General features: G+C 35.1%; 1 protein-coding gene across 5 annotated transcripts in view; it reads right to left on the bottom strand.

The window, feature by feature from the left end:
- Positions 1 to 23,869, bottom strand: part of LOC123867274 (sialin) — a 37,169-nt gene extending 13,300 nt beyond the window's left edge. For 2 of the 5 annotated variants that reach the window (XM_045909254.1, XM_045909253.1), the window contains exons 1-2: positions 10,271 to 10,407; positions 1,278 to 1,470 (exon numbers count right to left, since the gene is read on the bottom strand). In XM_045909254.1, the coding sequence (XP_045765210.1) occupies positions 1,278 to 1,470; positions 10,271 to 10,392 (315 nt within the window). In that variant the 5' untranslated portion in view covers positions 10,393 to 10,407. Of the gene's footprint in view, positions 1 to 1,277; positions 1,471 to 4,313; positions 4,521 to 10,270; positions 10,408 to 19,988; positions 20,272 to 23,627 lie in introns of those variants that run through there. The other 3 variants (XM_045909257.1, XM_045909255.1, XM_045909256.1) reach the window with 3 other exon arrangements.
- Between the last annotated feature and the right edge of the window lie 482 nt (positions 23,870 to 24,351).

Genomic DNA, 24,351 nt, shown 5'->3' on the forward strand with positions numbered 1-24,351 from the left:
GACGGACAGACGGACAGACAGACAGACAACAAAGTGATCCCATAATGGTTCGGTTTTTCCTTTTAAGGTACGGAACCCTAAAAAGCGTGTACGGATGTGCGCTAAATCGCAACAATAGGAAGATTCCTCCAGCCTCTTCTTATGCCTGGGGATTTGCTGGTGCGAGTATCTTGGCACTGAAGTGCTCCGTCGCGAAAACTTCGTTAGCGCGATTGAGAATCTATGGTGGGGGATTGAAGAGTTTCCAGCGTCAGTCAGATGTTTTATTTGCATTACATTGCGAACTTTTAAAAAGTACAGATTTTTCAATTTTATTTTCGCGTTTCTTACTGTAGTATCTTATCAGTAATCATCAGTACTATCATCTGCCATCATTTTTGCTACCGTTTTAATTACACCCTTTATATCAGTCAGTTTGTTTCTCTTTTTATATAGATGAGTGATAATACAGCCTCAATAATGATTTGAATGCTGAATGACCTTATTTTTATGGGAATAAATGCTAATGTATCCATTCGATTTTATAGGTTTGTGGTTAAAGTCAGTTCGTAAACTGAATCGCCATGATCTTACGTATACTTATGTTTTTTTACAAGGGCAAATTTATGTTACGCTCATTTTCATTTATTACGAGGGACCATAAAAGCGATATCATCATTTCTGGTTATCGCATTTTAACATATTGGTTTTCTTGAATATACACGTAGGTGCTTCTTTTTATCTTATTTGTATTGTTCCCAGTGGCAATCTTTGTTGTTTTGTACTCCTACTTACGACATGCCTTTGAGGCTTTTTTTAATTTACTTTATTATTTACTAGGTAGTTTGTATTTTAAGTACATTTTTCAAGCTAAATTCTGGAATTACTATAACAATTCATTTTATAATGACCTCCGCCGCGCTCACTCGACCGCACATTGCAGAACCTAATACTTGGACAGTTTTAAGGTTCCTTAGTTTTATTTCAATTTCCATTTTGCATCGAGCTTCCTAGGTACCTACGCGTTGGTTTTGATGACGATTATCATGATGATGATTTACCTACAGTCAGTTTTAACGTGCCTTGCGTCGTCATCGTGTCATCTCCTTCTTCTTGTTTTGTATCTAGCGTGATTTTTAGAAGTTTCTCTCCTTTTCTTCTCTGGGATAGATTTATGAAAAAAGTGAAAAGCTACAAAAAAGTAAACCATATTAAGCAGTTTGGTACCAATGCCCCACAATATTACCTAACAACTTTCATGTTGAAAACAAGATGCTTGGTAGAAATTGGATACTTACGTAAATTATAGTCCCATTCTCTAGTTCGACTTGGACGGGTTCCGTCATGGCGACCACAGCGACTGACAGGTTGACCCTCAACGCGTACACGTTGAAGAAGCCGAAGAACGCCAGCAGCGCGACGATCAGTCGTCGCTTCCTCCAGAACCGCCATGTTGTTGTGTTGGTGCTCCTTATCTCTTTTATTCTATCCCTGGAACAAAAAAATCATCATTATTTTTAATAGATTTAGAAGAAGCAGCTTTCACTGATGAGTCTAGATCACTTGCGTTTCGAATTATTTTCCAGGCCTTCAATACACACAAAGTGAGACATAACGTCACCATCGCTGTAGACGTCACACTGAACGCGCGTGTACATGCATACAATTTGTGATATAATGCCTCATTCGCACGAGAGCTTTATTAACATCCGTTAAAAAAGCTTTCAAATAGAACAAAGCATTCCCAAGTATCTGTTCACACGTCAACGCTTTTTTTACACGCACTTGTCAGCGCAACGCCGGGTTTTAACGCAACACTTTTTTAACGCTCGTGCGAATTAGGACTAAGGGGCTAGGTATGTGAAGCAAATAAAATTATTGTTAAAATTATTGTTAGAATGCAAAGTCCAAAGGCTACACTACAGTTCCTAATCTTTGTGCACTGTGAACGGCTTCAAACAGTTCCAGCTATAAAACTACTAGGTAGTAGCCGCGTGTTGCACATTATTGCGTGTCAACCGTCCACGTAGTGTGTACAAGCCTTTATAACACAGTTCACTAAACGTTTAAAAAATAAAGGAACCCTCTTCTAATCTCCCCATTTCACGCTAACTCTTTTATTACTTTTTTATTGGGGAAGCGCAAAAAGAATGCCCTTTATCTCGAAAGATACGTCGCAAAGCTTTCCATGACCCATGAAAAAGGGTTGTGCGACCTACATACGTTATAAGAAACCACATTAAAATTAAGTTCTGCGTATGCCACAGTTTAGTGAACATTACAGTTGGTCATCATCTTCTAGGTCTGCACATGTTTATTTGTTATGTTTAGCGCCTGCCTATGTAACTGCCAAGTATGTCCTGCAGCAGGCATTTAGCATTATGTTATTGATCTGACTGTAAAAAGTTCTAGCATTGGCACAAAACGGTATGAACTGCACGCAGATAGCGTAGTCAGTCGGCACTCGGCAGTTGCGAAGCAATTATGTTAACTGCAATAAGACCGCATCCAAACAGCAACTTTGCAGTTGGCTTTCAGTCCAAATGCAGACCGTCGCGTTTGTATAGACCCTACTCGGCGATTCAACGCACATTTCCTCCGCACAGCTCCTCATATTTTTTGGTGTAAGGATAAGTATGCCTGAAACAAAATCAACGTGCGATGGAAACTGCACGGTCGGTCGTCACACTGAACGCGCGCATGTACGCTTGTTCGATTTGTGAGAAGAGGACTTACTGTGAAGCAAGTCACGTTGAACCTAATAAAAAATAATAAAATATCCAACCAGAGTTACACGTAAACACTTTTTAAAAAAAATTAAAAGATAGTACTTAGCTACCCAAGATTTTGGCAGAATGCACGCATTGGACTTTTTGTCAGTTTCCAACGCGAGTTATATTTCCACCTTTTTTCAACTGTAAGGTTGCGAAACTGTGGCATTACCTATTGTGCACCGCGAGTGGATTTTATCTGACGTTGACACTTTTAGCTATCCCCAAGGATGGTAATTTATTTACTCCACGACGCATCCGATTACTCAGGGATTTATTTTTCCTCGTAGAATTTGCTTTTCGATTTTAAACCAGCTCGTTTATGTACTTATGCTAAAATTTGGGATCACTTTATTGTAATTTCAGATCAATCTTACTTATCATTTGCCATTCATTATTTTACAAAAATAGAAATAGAATGATTTTTATTCAAAAACTTTAACAAGTGCTTTAAAATCATCACTGAATTCACCACTGGTTCGGAATGCCCTTCCTTCCTTCCTAATTACCAATAAGGAACTCAGTGAGTGTTTTTTTCTTAGAAAATCATTTTTTATTTGCAAACTCATTCACCTCGGGTAACACCGCGAGGCGCAGCTAGTATTTTATCAATTTTAGGTCCTGAACCGTGAATGCCAATTGGCGAGATGTAGTTAAGTACCTACTTGTAATAAAATTTCCAAATTGCCTACGTGCCAAATTTAACTCCTAGGGTTGGCAAACACCAGCACGAATTGGAACTTGCATTTTATCTAGGACATAATTTAGACGTTAAAATAGTAGGTAGGTATAGCTACCTAGGTAGGTACGGGGTATGTTCAATTTCACCAACTAGGAGTGTAAATATATTTTATCGGTCATTTATGTTAACCATTACATTTTTATTTGACAAAAGTCAATGCTGTTTTCTAGTTATCAATTTTTTATGACCAACTTTTCAATACAAAGGTCGCTCTGAAGAATACAAATTAATAGAATAATATTATTAAATACATAATCTCAAACCGACATCACTCCCCTGAGGCGATCAATGCTATCTCTCGTACTAATCAATCGATTTTCAATAAAAAAGTTATAGCTTTCAGCTTAATTTAAATTTATTAGCGTTAGTTAACAATCTTTTACTGTTTTTCTATCAAGCGATCCATACATCACGTAAAAATTCTTCACTTGAGTTAGCGAGAATTGTCAAAAATCTTGCATGGACAAATATACTAAACTTTATATCCATGAGCACTCTATCACGTGAATGACGTGAAGTTATAAAGGCAAGAGTTTGTGTGTATGTATGTGTGTGCGTGTGTGTGTGTGTGTGTGTGTTTGTTACTCCTTCACGCAAAACCTACTAAACGGATTGGGCTGAAATTTAGAATGGAGATAGATTATACCCTGGATTAGCACATTAGGCTACTTATTATCCCGGAAAATTAAATAGTTCCCACGGGATTTTAAAAAACCTACATCTCTAGCACAAGGACTGCTCGAATGCTCCGTGTACATTGCTCAAGATAAAATGCTCAAGCTACCCGCATTTGGCCTCTCTAGGAATTGTTTATAACAAACCTTTCGTATAAGAAGTTGTTAGACCTCTCTTGACTTTCTGTTAATACCATAGATTCCTCCATGCCATATATAGGCGTTATTATTATCACTAATAAATATTATAATTTTAAGTAAAATATGTATTAGGTATCTACATAAATATAAAATAAGTATTGTAAGTAATAAGACTATAACACTAGATACATCGTGTTATTAGATACACGATATTAAAACTAAGAGAAAATCAGTGAAAATAAGGCCACTGCATAACTTGATTGGAACTCAATTAATAACATAATTGACCATCGACTCTAATACTTTGTAATAGAGCTTAATTTTCCTGTAACTTGAGTAATATAATAGCTTAAAATGTCATGGCTATTTTCCACGCCACGCTCTCATAATTTTTATATGTGGCATTCCGTTTTTAATTGCATATAATGCAACACATTTAAATCTGTTCGTAAAGAATTGGTTTTGTAGGCGTTTATTTTAGTGTACCTAAAATAAATACAAATAATACTGTCTGATATAAAAATATTTTAATCGAATATAATTCACATTATAGAGTAGCATTAAAGCTATTATATATAATGAATTAGAATAGAATGGCACAAGTTTTAAAGCGAAAAAGAAAGGGACTGAAAAATGATCCTTGAGCAACTCCTATAGTCACAGCCTAGGAGTAAGGAACGTTGGGTTTCATGACATACAAGATAGCATTTTCAGAAGAAAGTGAAATATAAGAGTGTGTACATTTGTTTACGGATACAATACCACACAATAAATGTAATGTAAACAAAGGCAACTACCTACTTATGGAATAGCGTTGCCCTTCTTTCAGTTTTGAACTTTTTTATCAATTTGCATATCATAGTCAAAATATTTTATGCACAAAATTAGTAGACTCAGGGCACTTTTAATTTGAACTAGCCGATGTCCGCGACTTCGCCCGCGTGGATTTAGGTTTTTCGAAATCCCGTGGGAACTCTTTGATTTTCCGGGATAAAAAGTAGCCTATGTGCTAATCCTGGATATTATCTATCTCCATTCCAAATTTCAGTCAAATCCGTCCAGTAGTTTTTGCGTGAAGGAGTAACAAACATACACACACACACATACAAACTTTCACCTTTATAATATTAGTGTGATTATTCAGGTCACCTGAATAGAAATGCTGAGTTCTAGGTAAAACGGATGAAAATTGCCACCTAATTTTCGAATAAAATGTTTTGAGTATAAATATTTGGTGCTATTTCGGATTAGGTTATTGCACACTAGCTGATGCCCGCAGCTTCGCGCGCGTTGATTTAGGTTTTTAGAAATCCCGTGGGAACTCTTTGATTTTCCGGGATAAAAATTAGCCTATGTGCTAATCCAGGATATTACCTATCTCCATTCCAAATTTCAGCCAAATCCGTCCAGTAGTTTTTGCGTGAAGGAGTAACAAACATACACACACACACACACACACACACACACACACACATACAAACTTTCGCCTTTATAATATTAGTGTGATTCGTCAAAATCACTATTTTTTTCTTTTTAAGAATGTTGGTAAAACTTTTTCACCGTCAAAAATGCAATAGATATGATCATCGGTCTATGGATTGGCTAGGTGGATGACACAAGAACCCCGAAAAAGTTGCTGGACGGCAAAGCCGGAAAGCCGTAAAGGTAAAAAAAAATCTAGAGGGTGGTCGATTCATTGGTGGAGTGGAGAAGACATGAGGATGTTTGCCCAACGTGGGCTTTGTTTTTTTTTATTCAGTCCACAAAACTGACTACAATTGAAAAAAAAAAATACAAGATGATACATGGACAAAGATACAGGTACGCAATTGTGTCTCCTCGATGTGGACTCGGCATGCACGATTAAAATATGTAGGTACAAAACTACAGCGCAACACAAACTGATAATATAACTACTACTAAACTGATATAAGTACTGTTATATATATAATATTAAATATACAATAGTATATATATATTATTATATAATATATAATGTTAAAACGTTGAAATCTCTTAGTAAGCAGCCCTAGTGCGTCATAAAGCCTATTTTCCCCTTGTCAACTGTATTATTTCGTCTCCACGATTATTCGTCATCACTTAAAGTAAATTTATGATTTCCTGTTGTTGCCGTACGAGTAAGTATAAAATCCAGTAGGACATCTGATTCAGTACTGATAATACGTCTTTTGTTAATATTTTTCTAAAAAGTGATAACTCCTTTAAAATGGCTCGGCTTGCTATTTTCTTATGCCTTGTAAGTATTCGCCTATCTACTTATTAACCCACTGCGTGTTGCAAAGAAGATATCTAATGTTATTAAGTCTATAAAATCCATATTATGTACATATTATTGCCTGACGAGATCACTATAGTGATAAGATCACCCTTTGTTTGTAAATTTTTCCTGTATTTTATTCTTTAAAGTTGTATAAATAAATATTATGTAAGTTTGTCTCCTTGTAGCTTTCTAGAAACAAAACGCGTAGGCTGATTTGAATGACTTTTGTGTCACTTAAGAGGGTTCTCTCCGTCACTCGTTTCATACAATCGTAGTTCCAATTTCATTTGAATATTAAGCAACCAAAGTCCATGAATTTTTTCAGACATATTCTAGAAACTAATATCTATATGTCTGTGGTTTTCCAGATTTCTGTTAAAATATTCGGTTTCAAAGTTACGCCGTCTTAAAAATTTTCATACAAATCTTTGAGCCCCTGTAATTTTAAAACTAGATATTTTTAGAAAAATCTGAAACACCACAGACACAGATATTAGTTTCTAGAATATGTCTGCAGAATTTCATGGACTTTGGTTGCTTAATATTCAAATGAAATTGGAACTACGATTGTATGAAACGAGTGATGGAGAGAGCCCTGTTAATTACTTTAAATTAACAGGGCTCTAAGTAAAGTTATACGTACGGAAATCAAAAGTAAATATGCTGGAGGCTAGCTACTTTGGTGCTCATTATAATTTTCAACAGTAATTGTTTTCGAAGAACTGTTTAACAAACATAAATAATTTCAAAACACCTTCAGAACGACGTTTTGACTCATTTTTAGGAATCCGTACCTCATAATGGAAAAACGGAACCCTTAAACTTCATAGGATCACTTTATAGTCCATCCCCGTGGCAAAACTCTATTTCTCAGATTGGGTTTGAGGTATAAAGTAACAAAACTGAAGTATCAAGAGATTCAATGGTCTCAAATTGCTATAAAATTTTCCATTTTCTAGTTTAATGCAATAAAAGTTACCTACAGATTTTCAAAGAGTAGTTTCATACTAAATGGACCACTCACTGACCATCATCAAAACTGGGCACTTTTCGTTGAACTACAATTTTGAAACCCCTGCGCCTGCGCATCCGCCATTAGAATTCTCACGTGGATACGCAAAAATGACCTACCAGGCCTACCTATTAGTAATAGGAATAACCTACCTACTAGGCTTAGTAATAGCGTGGCACAACTTTTAAATACAAGCCTTTTCATTATTTCTATAAGATAACGTTTATTTACAGTTTTGCGCAGTAGTTGTACTAGCGCTGCCGTCAAAATCTGAAGACCGTTTGAAACGAGACGTGCTGGAAACCATGAAAGACGCCTTGTCCGATGCAGGGAAGGCCATAACTGACGCGGCAGGCTCAGTTGTAGATGCAGTTAAGCCTACAGAGAAGAGTGCTGTGGACAAAATGGCCGACGGCATCAAGAGTCTTGGAGATTAACAAATAGATGCTTAATGCCACCTTAATGCCATATATTTTGTCACAGATAAAATTCTGAGAAGCACAAAACAAAGTTTAAGCAAGTAGATTTTGTAAACTTCATAATAATAATAATAATATCTTTATTTACAAAAGAGTGCTCAGATTATAAATTAGACCTCTAGCTTCCATAAAAGTAAAAACTGTGTTCAGGGAGCTAATTATCCACTTAAAATTTGTTTTATGCTTTTATTTAATTCATTATTTTAATTATAGAGCAAAGTAACGAATACGTACACTATATCTTTATGCTATTACAGAATTTTTTAGTTTTTTTTTTTTAATAAAATTCATGCTGCCACCTCTCTCTACCTCTTTACTAATGGTAAAAAGTTTCTAATGTGCATTTATAACTTCTCTGTCATCACTAGATTTAGTGTTTGCAGTTTAGTCTTATAATAAGTATGTAAATTCTTTTGTAACTGTAATTTTTGATACGATATCACCTATAAAAGGTATTTTGCCTATATATCCACGTCCTTCTAAATTGGTCCTGTCCCTTACTTCTGTATTATGTAGGTAAGTAAGGTCAGTCATATATTACTAAGATGACCATCGAGACGGGTTTATGTAACTGTTTTTACATTATAATATTGTCACTAATTTTAAAATGATAGGTAAGTATCACACAAAGATATATAACACTCGTATAATAAACATTTAATATCTTTGGTGTCACATGAGACGTAACCATACCGGTTCTTTGTTTGTTACTTATTAGCTGTTTAAATAAGAAACATTTTTTACATTTAAAATTCTTATCGGGTACATGTGTCAGGAAATTCCTAAATAAAAAAATTCGTTACCACAATATGATCTTTTATTACAAATGAAAATTTCGATTAAATGCATTTTTGTAACAAAAACAAAATATCTGGTACACTGAAATATAGGCGTAAAATACAAATATATTCTGTGTCTAAAAATAATTAAACGATTGATCAGGTTTGCTACAACCATAGACATAGGAAGGAAGGACAACGTGACCAAAATTATTAGACAATAATAAGTGATATTAACAGTAACAGCTAATTAAGTTATCTCTATTTCTAATATTTCAGCTAATTTCAGAAACAAGTTTGCTCAAGAGACTGTTCAATCTTTGATCTAAATGCACAATAACATGTCAGAATAGGTATTTAAAGGTCTTTTTAGTTTTCAAGATGACTTTCAGTATTCGAAGAATCATTTAAAACTAAAGAACACCGACTTAAAAATGATCAAAAAGGATATGGGTTTCTTTTTCAGTTAGTAAATACATTTATAAAGCGATACGTAGTTTTCCAGTTCTAGTTTGGGAATCGGCAATATTTCCTAGTTGCCTAAATCTTGTTTACTTATTTTATCATTTGACCTAAATAAAAATATTGCTTACTTTCGTTAGAGATAACTGTATAGACTGATCTTATCAACAGAAAGACATTTTAAAGAGCTTGTTAAACAAGCTCTTTAAAATATGACCTAAGATCATGTTAAAGACAATACTGAAGAAGAAAGTGAGTGGGTAAGTAAGTAAACGACTATGTACCTTTCCCTAGGGTTAATAAAAGTTGAAACTCCATAGAACAAAGTATGTATACCCACTCTAAGGTATAGTAAAGTGATAATATTATGCCTATTGCGATTAGTTAAAATAGAATACCTTAAAAGTCAAGAAATGGTCTTTACATAAATACTGAAAATGCGTTGTAAATAACAACTAATCAGAGCGTACAATTTAGGCTGCACTGAATTAATAATAATAGCAGTTTTTCACCGTCAAGGCGAGCATCATACCTACTAAAACAACTATTATGCTCTTTATAATTCATACAAAAATATTTGACTAACCTTGGAAAACTTTACTTTTTCTCATATCTTGTGTCTACTTATCTTGCAAAAACTATGGCTCTGTTTGTACTTGTCTCTATTTTTCATTAGAGAAGATATCGTAGTCTGCGAGCTAGTATAATGAAGTTAAGTTTATACTTCTTAGTACCTACCTACCTATTTCCTATCTTAGTACAGCGAAAACGAAAGCGATGCTACTTTTGCAACAACTAAACATTAGCAATAGCGATCACGAAACCCTAAAGTGCGTGCTAGTTCATGGAATAAATATTTACTAACCATTTTTCTACCTTAGAAATATAATGGCCAGAATTTTTTATTGTGAACATTATTTCTGTGAAAAACTCCTTTAATTGATACTTACATAGTATCAATGGTGCACCGATGATCGAATAGCCGTACGTGCTGGGCCAGCAATAAAACCAATAATGCTTTTACATATTCATTTGGCGTTATCGCAATCATAATCTTCATCATGACGGCCATTCTTGCATTTAATTCCATTTGCAATCGCTGCTCACCATAAGATCACACTAACGACAAGTCGTTTGACAATAAGTTGCACTTTTAGTGGGAAACTTACGAAGGTCATTATCGATGCGACAAAAAATCTGCTGCTGATAACAGGCAGGACAACTTATGTAATTTCTGAGTGTCCTGTATTTTAACGAATCATTATAAGTTGACTAATTCGTTAGTGTACTGGCTAGCTTATTCGGCTGCGGAATATGGTGCCAAGTGGACCAAAAATGTTATTGAGATTTCTTGTCAAGAATTTCTCAGTAACAGGCTAGAGTTGGGACTTTAGCGATCTTAGACTGAGATAGAGTGTATGCCCGAGACATAAATCTTGTCTCTTATCGCAATTCTAAGTATTACACACCTGTGTATAGGATGTTAGGTAAAACCGGTCATCCTGCACCTGAAGTCTCTGTGTGTGAAGTCAGACTACCGTTCTAACGGACAATGAGACAGGGAATGACAAAATTTGTGAGTGGCCACAGACACAGGTAGTTCCATTTGATTCAAGGTTGAGATTTTATCGAGATCATAAACTTTAGTACCTAATTCAGACATCATAGAACGAAGATTTTAAAATGACCATTTTCTTGTTGTTCATGAAAGTCGATAAAATTAGACGTTTTGAAACGAAAGTCTTTAGTGTGTTTTATTTGCTGCATGTTACCTTATATGAACAACATATGACTTGAAAATTATGTGAGCTGTTAGAAGTTGTTGTTATACGGACTTATTTGCTATAACAACATAGTAAATAAATAAAGATTGGTTGGAAATATAGTGATTGGTTACTTTTAATGCATGTCTATTATTTGACGTAACAAATAAGGTTACTATTATTACTATTATTAATTTATATTCTGTAGTTAACAGTTGCAATATAAATGAGGCAAGCGATATAAGCACCTGCCTCAGCACAAAAATCCGGCTCGAAGGACCAACGCCTATTTTATAAGACTGTGCCACGAAAATCCTATTGCCACCCAAGACGACGTAGCAAGCAGGAACGATTCGATTAGCAATAGCGTGCATAACAACTAGGCAAGCCTGAAACTTACAGGAAATAGCAAAAAAGAGAAAACGTAGCATCTTGCCCATACAGTCCTCCGAGACCTGGCTAAATAATCCTGGCAACGCATATCGTAAGGGTTAGCTGGGCAATTAGCTAGCTGGAGCACGTTAAAATGTGCAACCGCCAACAGGTTGGATTGGAGAGGTGTCAGTTCTACCCATTCAAAATTCAAAATTCAAAATATTTTTATTCAATTAGACTTTTACAAGTTCTTTTGAATCGTCAAAAGCATCTACCACTGGTTCGGAATGCCCTTCTTACCGAGAAGAACCTCGGCGGTTGCTCTTTTCAAAGATTTGATATACAATATTATGCCATGTATAAAAGCAATTGAAGTCCTGCGCATTGCTGGAGCGAATTGCAGGTCAGATCCACGCTTTTTAATAGATGTACATATTTTTAATAGATGTCCCAAAGAGGGGGCAAAGGACACAAAGAAGATTGCTCAAGTAAACAAACAGGGTAACAAACTGTCTCGTGATCAGCACAAGGTCGTGTGCAACCATCAAAAATGGCCATTAAAAACAATCGTGGTCTGCCAAAGATATCGTGGAATAATTGCCCCGTTTTAATACGTCGTTAACTGAATTCCCGGTGGTACCATTACGCCGATGGCAGCCATAAGAAGCCAGTGGTTGGTGTCAGGCGACCTAATTAGGTTGTGACCCAATTACTTTTTAAGTAGATACACCGAAGAAAATCATTCAATCATTTCAAGTAGGTACTGATTAATAGATTGATAATGGTTTCATCTCCAGGGCGTAATCTTCGTTATAACATTAGGCAGATCAAGAGAGTGTCTTTTCATAATCTTTCTTACACTTAGGGAATACAACAATGTATTTTTCTTCGTTTTCGGATAGGATAGGTATAGCATACCTCTAATCTAGTCTTAGTTAGGACCTATCTTCTTATCTTTACTAGGAACTCTGCCTTATAACGATAAATGCAATTGCAATTTTCCTAACTGACCCTACTCCTACGGACCAAAATTCACTTTGAGGACGATAACCATAAATTCAGTCAATAAAAGAAGGAGAATTTTTAGAAAATTAAATACTATTTTAAGTTTCGTGATAAAATAACGAATTCCACTTTGATTCAATCACATCACGACAGAAAGGAACATTTTCGTAAAAAATAAAGATATATCTAGAATTATTACAACAGAATATAAAGCTAGTTTGAATTTACAATAATTAAATGTTGGATAAATAGGCAGTTACTACAAGTTGAATTCTTGATCTTGTTCAATGTAACAGATACAAAGGTACCCGGTCTCTACTCAAGGTTATGAGACTAGATATATTGTGTTGCGTTGCTGCAATAATGCGTACATGTTGGGGCTACCTAGTAAGTACCTACCTACATTTAGAAATGCGGAAAAGGTGTTTGTTCCGTCATAATATGTTTTTACGCCTTTGTAAGTGTTGGAACAAAAAATAAAATCATTCGAAGTATTTATTTTAACTGAAGCATATAAATAATAATTAACCTGGTGAATTTTTACTTGAGTAATATAATTCGTAGAAAATACTTGATACTTGTGTGGGCGTTTTAATCAATTCAATTATATCGTATCACTTGCTAACGGCGAAGGAATACATCGCGAGGAAACTGTCATGCCTGAGAGTTCTCCATAATGTTTTGAAAGGTGTTATTCCACAGTAATGTTCTGAGGTGTTATTCACACTAGGCCAGGCAGCGTGGTATAAACTTTTCTATATGTGAGAAGAGACCCGTGCTCAGGAGCGGGCCAGCGATAAGTTGAGATGATGATGATCATGATGACTTGATAGTTCATTTGGTAGATGCATATAATGTAGTAGATATACACACGAGAATTTTTAACTGTCAAGCATCATTAAAAACCTCAGAAGTGGGATGCGCAGATATATTGTGCAGGTATGTGGCGTTCGAAGAAACAATGGGTAATAGCTTAGATTAATGGGTAATGGACAAATAATTTCACGGTAACAATGTCACCGTACTGGTTATTATTAAACAATAACGTCGCAAATCACGTAACATCGTTTCATCGTTATACGCAGTTTGGCTCGTGTTGAAAAGGTATCGGATGAATATTTATGGCCTAAAGCCGGAGAGCCTGCAGGAAATTTTGAGGAGATGCTTGTACGTGAAAAGAAAGGTGGCCTGCTGCCTTTCTTGTGAGAGCTAGACTAGTCTAGTCGATTCGCAATGATGCGCAAATTATAAGATTTCATAAAATAGAAAATGCTTGAAAATGATAAGTTTAAAATTTACAGCACTGTTCCACGCTTGTATTGTGTTATAGCAATGGCAGATGATTAAGGCGACCCAAAATATCTGGCACTGCCACCTAAAGTTCAAAAATTGTGAACGCACGAAGGACCAGCAGGTCTTAAACACTATACACAGGCAAAGCCGAAATACCATCATACCATCTTTCGCTGTTATAGTGTCTCGAAATTTCTTACGGTGTCTCGGGTGAGTCGACCCATAAGTAAGTAGGCTTTAACCCACTTACTCCCAAAGCTCTTGCCGGGAAAATTGATATAAACCATAAAAATTGATCACACCGCGTCATGATTGTTGACCTAATTTCTCTTCTATTGTAGATAAGAAACGTCTCGGAGAGTTATGGTAGGATTAAACGGGGAAAAGGGACCGACAGAATGGCATCCCCTTTTTGTATGCCAATCGTGGGCGTAATGACAGCAAATAAATATTGCTTAGGGGATTAATGCCCAAAATATTTCGGACGTGTTTACATAACATTGGTTCCGAGATGAATACATTATTAAGTAGGTAAATATGTATTTTTCCTAATAACTTGGCAATCGTTTTTCAATCGCCCTTCGTCTTCTTCACTTTATCAACAATGTGGCCAATTCTGCTGTACATAATCTTTAAACTAAGCTAAAGTATTGCTATCTCTCATAATACTCCCTGCGGAAAAGCATAGCACTAGAATTAGACCTGTCAATCTAGGTTAGTTTAAAGATTGTTTAAAACATAATTAGCAACATTATCAACCTTTGAGACTATAAGCTAAACTTCACAGGCATTTAAAAAGATTTAAAGTTAACTTTATTATGAGACAATATTTTATCAAACATATGATTTATTGCAGTGTTCTAAATACGAAAATTGATTTGAGATTTCTATTTCCTCTCGATGTCTACCTATGAACAAAGTAATAGTGACGATTAGTGTATAAGTAACAAATAAACAAATATTTAAAAACCATTACTCACTACTGCAATTATTACACTCTATACAAATATTTAACACAAAATGAGGCATATACCTAGGTGTATTTTATCAGGCCATGTTTTAACCCAGTAGCCAATATTGACATAATGAAATTTGCTAAAACCGGCATTGCATATTTTAAGTTACTAATCCAGTTATTGACCAATTATTGCCACAAAAATTAAAAACTAATAATAGATCTCAATTAATCAAAAGCAATCACTTTGGTGAATACTTATCAATGGAAGTATAAGTAGGTATTGCCTACAACAATTAATAGGAAGAGATATTTTTGCATACAAAAAACATGTACAAGACAATATGTTTCATTAACAGGGCTCTCTCCGTCACTCGTTTCCACTCGTTTCATACAATCGTAGTTCCAATTTCATTTGAATATTAAGCAACCTAAGTTCATGAAATTTTGCAGACATATTCTAGAAACTAATATCTGTGTCTGTGGTGTTTTAGATTTTTCTAAAAATATGTAGTTTTAAAATTACAGGGGCTCAAAGATTTGTATGAAAATTTTTAAGACCGCGTAACTATGAAACCGAATATTTTAACAGAAATCTGGAAAACCACAGACATAGATATTAGTTTCTAGAATATGTCTGCAAAATTTCATGGACTTTGGTTGCTTAATATTCAAATGAAACTGGAACTACGATTGTATGAAACGAGTGGAAACGAGTGACGGAGAGAGCCCTCGAGTAATACGGCATCTTATATGCGCAAACGCGTCCGACCTTCAATCATCACTTCCCATCACATGTGATTGTGGTCAAGCGTGCGTCTTTCCTTTAAGTTAATAAAGTCAAACTGTATAGAGCTCAGCGTAATGTGGGACACCCTCCAGCACGATGGACCGACGATATAAAGCGGCTGGCGGGAAGTGGCTGGATGAGGAAGGCTGAGGACCGGGTGTGGTGGCGCTCTTTATGGAAGGCCTATGTCCAAAAGTGGACGTCGACGACACAGGCTGATGATGATGATGATATAGATACAGATAAATATAGACATATTTAATACTATGTATTCAAATGACAATCGCTTTTGCATGAGAACAAGGTGGCCTTGCCATTTCCTCATTTTTGTAACGGAAAGAATGCCAGAAGATGGATAAACTCTCTTATAGCTATTAATATAGTGTCGTCCTATAAATAGCATAGTCGTGGCACATAAATAGTATCTTACTTACAAAACTACTTACAAAAACTTACAAAACTGTACTTACTAAATTTTTAAATACATAAAATACAATATTTATTTTAAAGTCAAATGACTGTTTTTTAGGGTTCCGTACCTCAAAACGAAAAACGAAACCCTATTAGGATCACTTTGTTGTCTGTCTGTCTGCACGTCTGTCCGTCTGTTGTGTCTGTCAAGAAAACCTATAGGATTGATCTAAAATCCTGCAGGTAGGTAGGTCTTAAAGCACAAGTAAAGGAAAAAATCCGAAAACTGTGAATATGTGGTTAAATCACAACAAAAAATTAAAATGTGTTCATGAACAAAATATAATTAGTACTTATTCAATTTTCAAAGTAAGATAACTATACTAAGTGGGGTATCATATGAAAGGGCTTTACCACTTACACATTCTAAAACAATTTTTCAATTATTTTTATGCTTAATAGTTTTTGATTTATCGTGCAAAATGTCGGAAAAATACCCAAGTACGGAACCCTCGGTGCGCGAGTCTGACCCGCACTTGGCGGGGTTTTTCTCATCTCTCATGTATTCCTATTTAAAGTACTTTTATCACTTTTATATATCTCACGACTTCGTGATTTAGATACATGAACTTAGTGGTATCAAATTAAATTATTGCCTGATAGATGCCTCTATGTGTCTACGATATGCCTAAAGGTTTCTGTTGCAATGAAAAAGAATATTAGCCATGTTAAATGACTAATATTCCCCTTTCCTCTCCAACTAAGCGTCAGGCTTGTGCTAGGAGTAGGTACGACAATAGTGCAACGGGCGGGGTTTGAACCGTCGACCTTTCGGTTTTCAGTTCACTCCTTTACCGGTTGAGCTATTGAGGCTCTACATACATAACATAATTTGTGCCATTTTATCCTGTGTACCTATCAACTTTTTAAGTGCGACTGATAAATATACTAATTAGTAATTACCTAATTAATACTTAATTATTATATACTAGAGGATGCCCGCGACTTCGTCCGCGTGGATTTAGGTTTTTAAAGATCTCGTGAGAACTGTTTGATTTTCCTATAGTTTAGTTGCCTATGTCAATTACAGAGACGCCAAGTTACCTTGGTACCTAAGCGGATGGCTTTATGGGAATCTCGTGGGAATTCTTTGATTTTCCGGGATATAAGCTAACCGTGTACCAAACGTCAGAATCGGTTAAACTGTTGGGTCGTGAAAAGGTAGCAGACAGACAGACACACTTTCGCATTTATATTTGTATGGATTTGTAGTAGTTCCCGCTATTTCTAGAATTACAAATTATGAGGGCATACGAAATAAAAATGTGTTTTGTGTCGTGTTCGGCGAAATATTACATTTTGTTTCAATGCACATTTGTTTCAGCAAAGTAGGTACCTATTGGTGCAACGAACGCAGATAACGTAGAACATGCTACGCAATTCTCTACTGGTCTGGACTCGGCTTTCGGTATAACATAATCAAATCGCAATCTCGAAAAGCTAGGCTCTATTCAAGACCACGCTCTCTTATCATTGAAATAATCTTCAATTGTGTAATATTAAGCTTTGTTTACAAGTATAATAACTACCTACTTTGAATTTTAACTGACTATTTAAACTTGTCTAAGTGCATTTTAACTTAAGGTACTTTAAAAGTAATTACATACCTTACCTATAATATCATATGATTTTTAAAGAGCTCCCTGGCGCAGTGGAGATGTGGTCTTATGAATGGAAGGTTCTAGATTCAATTTTCTGCTGGGACAATAAGATAATTTTGAAATTGGCTCCGGTTTAGTCTAGGAGGCTTAGTCCTCTGCATCTTACTGGCAAACACGTGCCGCCTAGCGATTTAGCGTTCTAGTACGAAGCTGCGTAGAAATCTTTAGGCTATGGTTTAATCTAACAGCTCAATTGTCTAATTTCTTTGATTAAATCATAACCCTTCCTTTCGGCTTTGCCGTAGTCGGGTAAAAGACCGTCAAAGCGCATGTCCGGGATAATACGTCTACGGTATCAACAGGTAGTTAGGTATAATAAAAAATTCAAATTCTCGTCCGACCTCATTAAGAACAATGTTTTATAAAATGGCAGCTAATTATCTCCACATCCGTAATTTAACGCATGCAGGTATTAATTAAATATTTTAACGATGAATTTTATTTTATAAGTATTTTAACGATGAATATATTTTTCTTACACGATAGGAGGATTGGTCGTTCTTATTTAGTTTTAAATTGTACTTATTAAGAGATGTAGGTATATCAAGCTATAAAATGGATAGGTAGTTACGTATTCATTCGCACGTATTCAGGTTGTCAAATGTAACGAATCTAACTCCGTTGTGGTTTGGTTCCGTAGTCATATATAGGTACCGTTCGCACTGCAGAAGATTAGGTAAATTCAAGATTTAATTGAAATGTCAAAGAACAAATTATTTATACGACGTTAGAAGTCGCGTCGGTAGACAGTCGGGTAAAAGAAAGCGCTGCCTGAAGTTATAATTCCATAGTTTACGTAACTCAGCCAAATTAATTACCATTTATAAGTGGAACTGTTGAATAATATGTAGAACTGCTGGAAATAATGTGGTTCTAAAGAGCTACAAGAAAAACAAGTTCTGGTCAACTTGGACATTACCGCACCACCATTCAAAAACTGTAAAACAAGTTTATCTACCTATATAGGCAATATCTGCTAGGATATTTAATTATTTATATTTATTAAAATATTTAGTATTTTAATATATGCCAGTGACTTCATCCGCCTAAAAATCTTAGGAGAATTCTTCAATTTTCCGGGATAAAAATTAGCCAAATTATATGGGATGCAAGCTATCATTGAACCAAGTATAGATGAAACCCGAATTAATTTTTTTAAATCCCGTGAGAACTCCTTGATTGGCTGGGACAAAAAGTAGCCTAATGTCCATCCTTATACGAGAATTTAGTCGTATAGTCATAGAAGTTTAGAAAATCGTTCAAACGGATGGCATAAGAAACTTTGAATTAGTTTTCCGCATAGATATAGAATTAGGAAGTAAGTTTACGAACAACTGCAAGTATTTCCTGATTCCATGGTTTTCCCATTTTAACGCAAAAACGTTAATTGTAAAAAAAAAGTACAGGATTTCTGATATAAAATATCGTGAAGATGTCGATAAAATCTATGAAGTAGTTAGCATAAATTATGATAGGTTTCTAAAAATAATATTTATGCTAAAACTTTCTACGGCTATTAAATTGGTCATTACTTAATAGCTACCTACCTATTAATAAAATATAATTGGCGACAATTTTACTGACGATTGATATTGATTGTGGGGTGATAGCTTAGTCGGTGGGTGGGTGGTTCAAACCCGGTAAGTTTTTGGAATGTGATTTAAGCACATAAACATCACTTGCTTAAACAGTGAAGGAAAACATTGTGAGGAAACCTGCATGACTGAAACTCTATAATTTTCTCAAAGGTGTGTGAATAACGTCAATTCGCACTTGGCCAGTCTGTTGGACTATGACCTAAGCCCTTCTTATTCATAAGACAATCTGCTTAGGATTTTATGGCAGCAAATTGTAGGCAAATGTTAGTAGACACCTGTAAGTTATACAACTTTCAACATGGTAGTTAAATGTTAGGAATTTATGACGTTATAAAAACAGAAGATAAACGCAATTCTACGCATAAAACCTTTTAAAATACCTATGTACTTACCTACTACTAAAACCTTTCAGTTAAATAATATAAAGCCTACCTTTTTAAATCATACTGGGTATGTACAACTCTCAAGTGGTGGGTTACTGGTGATGATGATGACATAATGAGAATAGAAAACAACGCATCTTCTTCAGTTAAAGCACGATAATAAAATACCTACTACTAAAGAATATCCTTATGAAACAAATCTTTCAGTTGAATTATAAAACTAAGCAGTATTATATTAGGCAATAGGCATACAACTGTCAACGCACGTGGTTAATCTTGATGCCATTATGAAAATAGAAAACGACGCATCTTCTTCAGTTAAGCACGATACAAATCAAACTTAAAATACTAAGTAAGTACTATGAAACACAAACCTTTCAGTTGAGTTATAAAATAAAGCAGCCTGCCTTTTTAAATCATCACTAACAGAATTTTCTTCAGTCATTGTCACACTGGTCACACTACACCGGGGTCACTGATTTGCAAAAGTTTCTCTGAACCACACCAACCGAAACTAAACTTTAATTTTATCTGTATAAGATTTATTTTTGTTTGGATATATTATTATGGTCTGGAATTCAGAGGCCGGCAAGCCTTCCGACGCCCGCGCCTCTTACTGCACTAAGACCATTCACGCGTGTTTACCCCCACTATACGAAGCATACAAGATACAAGCATTGTTGATACTTGATAGCTATAACACTATGGCTTTCTAATAATGAAACTGATCACAATCTGATATCGATTGACCTTAGGCGACGTCCACACTGAACATGGCAGCTGCCGAATGTGAGCGAACGCTATTTACCGATTTTACACACATGACCTATTTCTGTCTAACGATAGACATTAAACAGACAGCCAGACAGCCAGTCAGAAAGACAACCAGATAGCCAGCCAACCAGCCAGCCAGACGGACGGACGGACGGACGGACGTCAAACAGACAACAAAGTGATCCTATAAATAAGGGTTTCGTTTTTAACCCGCGACCCAAAAAGAGTGGTATTATAAGTTTGACGTGTGTATCTGTGTATCTGTTTGTGGCATCGTAGCTCCTAAACTAATGAACTGATTTAAATTTTTTTTTTTTTTTGTTTGAAAGGTGGCTTGATCGTGAGTGTTCTTAGCTATAATAATCGAAGAAAATCGGTTGAGCCGTTTGAAAGTTATCAGCTCTTTTCTAGTTACTGTAATCTTCACTTGTCGGGAGTGTTATAAATTTTTAATTTACACTTGTAAATTATTCCTTTTGAGGTACGGAACCCTAAAAAACGCTTGTGTTGGGATATTCAAATACTGCTCACATTTACAGCGAAATATTTTGGTATGGACAAAGCCTTAGTCTGACTTGATTAGTTTGGACCAGGAGCAACACCACATTGCCAATATAATTTACGAGTTTGCGATGACATCGTTTTCTCACATTATGAGGAATATGTGAAAAATGATTGTAAAGTCAGTTCACTAATATAGTGTCTACACAATGCAGGCACACTTATTATTTTGCTATTATTTTATTATTTTTAGGGTTCCGTATCTCAAAAGGAAAAACAGAACCCTAATAGGATCACTTTGTTGTCTGTCTGTCTGTCCGTCTATCTGTCTGTTCGTCCGTCCGTTCGTCCGTCCGTCCGTCCGTCGCTCGTGTCTGTCAAGAAAACCTATAGGGTAGGTACTCCCGTTGACCTAGGATCATGAAATGCAGGTAATTAGGTCGTATAGCACAAGTAAAGGAATAAATCTGAAAACCATGAATTATTTGTGGTTACATCAATAAAAAAAAAAAAAAACTGCGTTTAAATTTTCAATGAGAGATAACTATATATAACTATAGCAAGTGGGGTATCATACGAAAGGGCTTTACTTATACATTCTAAAACAGATTTTTATTTATTTTTATGCATAATAGTTTTTGATTTATCGTGCAAAATGTCGAACAAAATACGGAACCCTCGGTGCGCGAGTCCGACTCCCACTTTTCCGGTTTTTTTACTGTGTTTGTTTAACATAGTTTTCTATTGTAAGAATAAAATAGAATACTATATTATTCTTGTGCTTATTGTAATAAAGTGCGAATATAAATAATAAGCACAAGTTAGATAGGGACACTATGCTAATAAACAGGCTATAATAAGAACTCTCAGGCCATTCAACTTTTGTCTCTGCAAAATTTTTCCCTCTTACATTGAATATAGTATAGCTTGAAGTGTGTACATGTTGCAACACTTTTATAATCATCAGTAGACTATTCCTAGAGCATATCATTGATCATCATCACACTTAATATTATAAAGGAGAAAGTTTGTATGTGTGTGTGTGTGTGTGTGTGTGTTTGTTACTCCTTCACACAAAAACTACTGGACGGATTGGGCTGAAATTTAGAATGACAATAGATTATATCATGGATTAGCACATAGGCTACTTTTTATCCCGGAAAATCAAAGAGTTCCCACGGGAATTTTAAAAAAACCTACATCCACGCGAATGAAGGCGCGGGTATCAGCTAGTCTTCAGATAATTTCCACCCAACTTTTAGACTTAGGACTCTTTTAAGTAGCACCAACATGCCCTATCTGAAGCTTTTTCCATTCTATGGATGCCAGCCATCCTCTGGATATTGACGCTCCAGCTTGCTAAGAGCTTTGCTTCTTACACTCCATTTACACAGCCTTCACAATATCCTAAAACTCCTGGTTTGCTACAGCTTAACATATCCATAACACGGTGCATTTAAATACAATTTACATTTAATAAAATTCACATCAAAACCAGTAGGCAAGGAGATGCAATATTGTCTCACATAAGTAGGTATGTAAACACCCATTTTTGAAGAAATATACATCTAGCTAATGTATATGACTTGATAAATAATCTTATGGGAATCCAAATAGTCCAAGATAAAAAGTATCCTACGCTCGTGCTGAATGAGGAACCTTATATTTTGCTCTCCATTAATTTGAATAGTTTAAATAATTGACTACTTAAGGCTTTGAAAATGTGAACTGTTTATAGTTTTGTGGACAAATAAATATTTATCTACTTATCTATCCTCAGAATAATCTATCTCTATCAGTGTGGTAAGTTTTGTCAAGATCGGTGAAAAGGTACAAATAAAAAGCCTTTATTACTGATTTAAATACAATTTCCCAACTTAATATGTATGGTGAAAAGGTAACACACAGACAATTTTTGCCCAGTAAGTATAGATGATAATGTTTTATTCAAATATCCATTTCACTCAAGATTTTGAAATCTTTAGAGGTTTGTAATGGTGATAGATTGAGCAGAGATTTTAAAACAATAATTGTTATATTATTTCTTCCTTCTTTTAAATGACTTTAAAATATCAAATATTTCAACCCAGTTTCATAGATAAGTTGTGGTTATATAGGACCCGCTTATTTTATATTATATATCATTAAACCATAAATAAGTAAGCCTAAAATCTGTAGGTAGCCATTTCTTTATTGCTGGTTTTGTTTATCTTGAATCTTTGTAGTGGGTATTTCAAGAGTTAAGCTAAACCTTAAAACCATACTTACATAGAATTTCAGTGTAATTTTATTAACCCCCGACCCAAAAAGAGGAATGTCTTATGTCTGACGTTTGTATCTGCGTATCTGTGTATCTGTCTGTGGCATCGTAGCTCCTAAACTAATGAGCCGATTTTAATTTAGTTTCTTTTTTGTTTGAATGGTGGCTTGATCAAGAGTGTTCTTAGCTATAATCCAAGAAAATCGGTTCAGCCATTTGAAAGTTATCAGCTTCTTTTCTAGTTACTATAACCTTCACTTGTAGGGGGTGTTATAAATTTTTAATTTACACTTGTTGAAACACTGTAATATGGGGCACAAATAAACCTATACTGTGGGTCATTAAAATAAGTTAAAACACTTGCAGATATCAAAGAATCCAATTAGTAAATGAAATTATCTTAAGCTTTGTGCCGGGACTAAGCCTGACTTCGTAGAATATTATAGTTAATTTAAAAATGTTACTTTAAAATTCTTACCCGGGCTCAGAAATCAAAGGTGAATAACTATATTTGTATTTGGTCTGTTCCTTCATTTTCACTACGAACTATGAAGTTTTTATCGTTATCATTGCGTACATTGCAACATTTAAGATAGAATTACTGAAATACATTACTATTTATTGCAAAGCAATGCACAAAAGAAAAATCAAACACTTTGTTTGCACTTTCTTCGAAATTTGAAATTATTTGGTAACTTTTATTTGAAAATCGATTGATTTGACGTTAACTTGACACTTGACAGCTGTTGGCGATTGCGCCGTACGTCTTTTCTGGACATAGCAATTTTCGTTTAGAAATAATTCACTATTAAAATAATTATACTTATTTTATTGGGTTTGTAAGTACTATTTGCACATCTTATACCTAATGAATTGGATCTTTTTAGTAGTAGGCACATGATCGTTAAACTATAAACACTGGGTTTCACTGAAAAGATTGAGTATTGGGATGTTTAGGTAATATCTACCAATACCTTATCCGATCTGTCGGACTCGTAGGTACCTACTTTCGTACGTAATTATAATATATGCTACCTCTGTGCTATACGCATTATAGCATAGAGGTAGTAGGTAGTTAGTTAGGTATAAAATATTCATCCCTGCATCATAATACCTAATCAATGTTATCCAGTAACCTAAACCCACATTGAATGTGCTTAATTCAATAATTTTTTATGTAGGTAAAAAGTGAACAAGAAAGC

The sequence above is a fragment of the Maniola jurtina genome, chromosome 7 (genome assembly GCF_905333055.1).
Source record: "Maniola jurtina chromosome 7, ilManJurt1.1, whole genome shotgun sequence".
NCBI lineage: Eukaryota > Metazoa > Arthropoda > Insecta > Lepidoptera > Nymphalidae > Maniola > Maniola jurtina.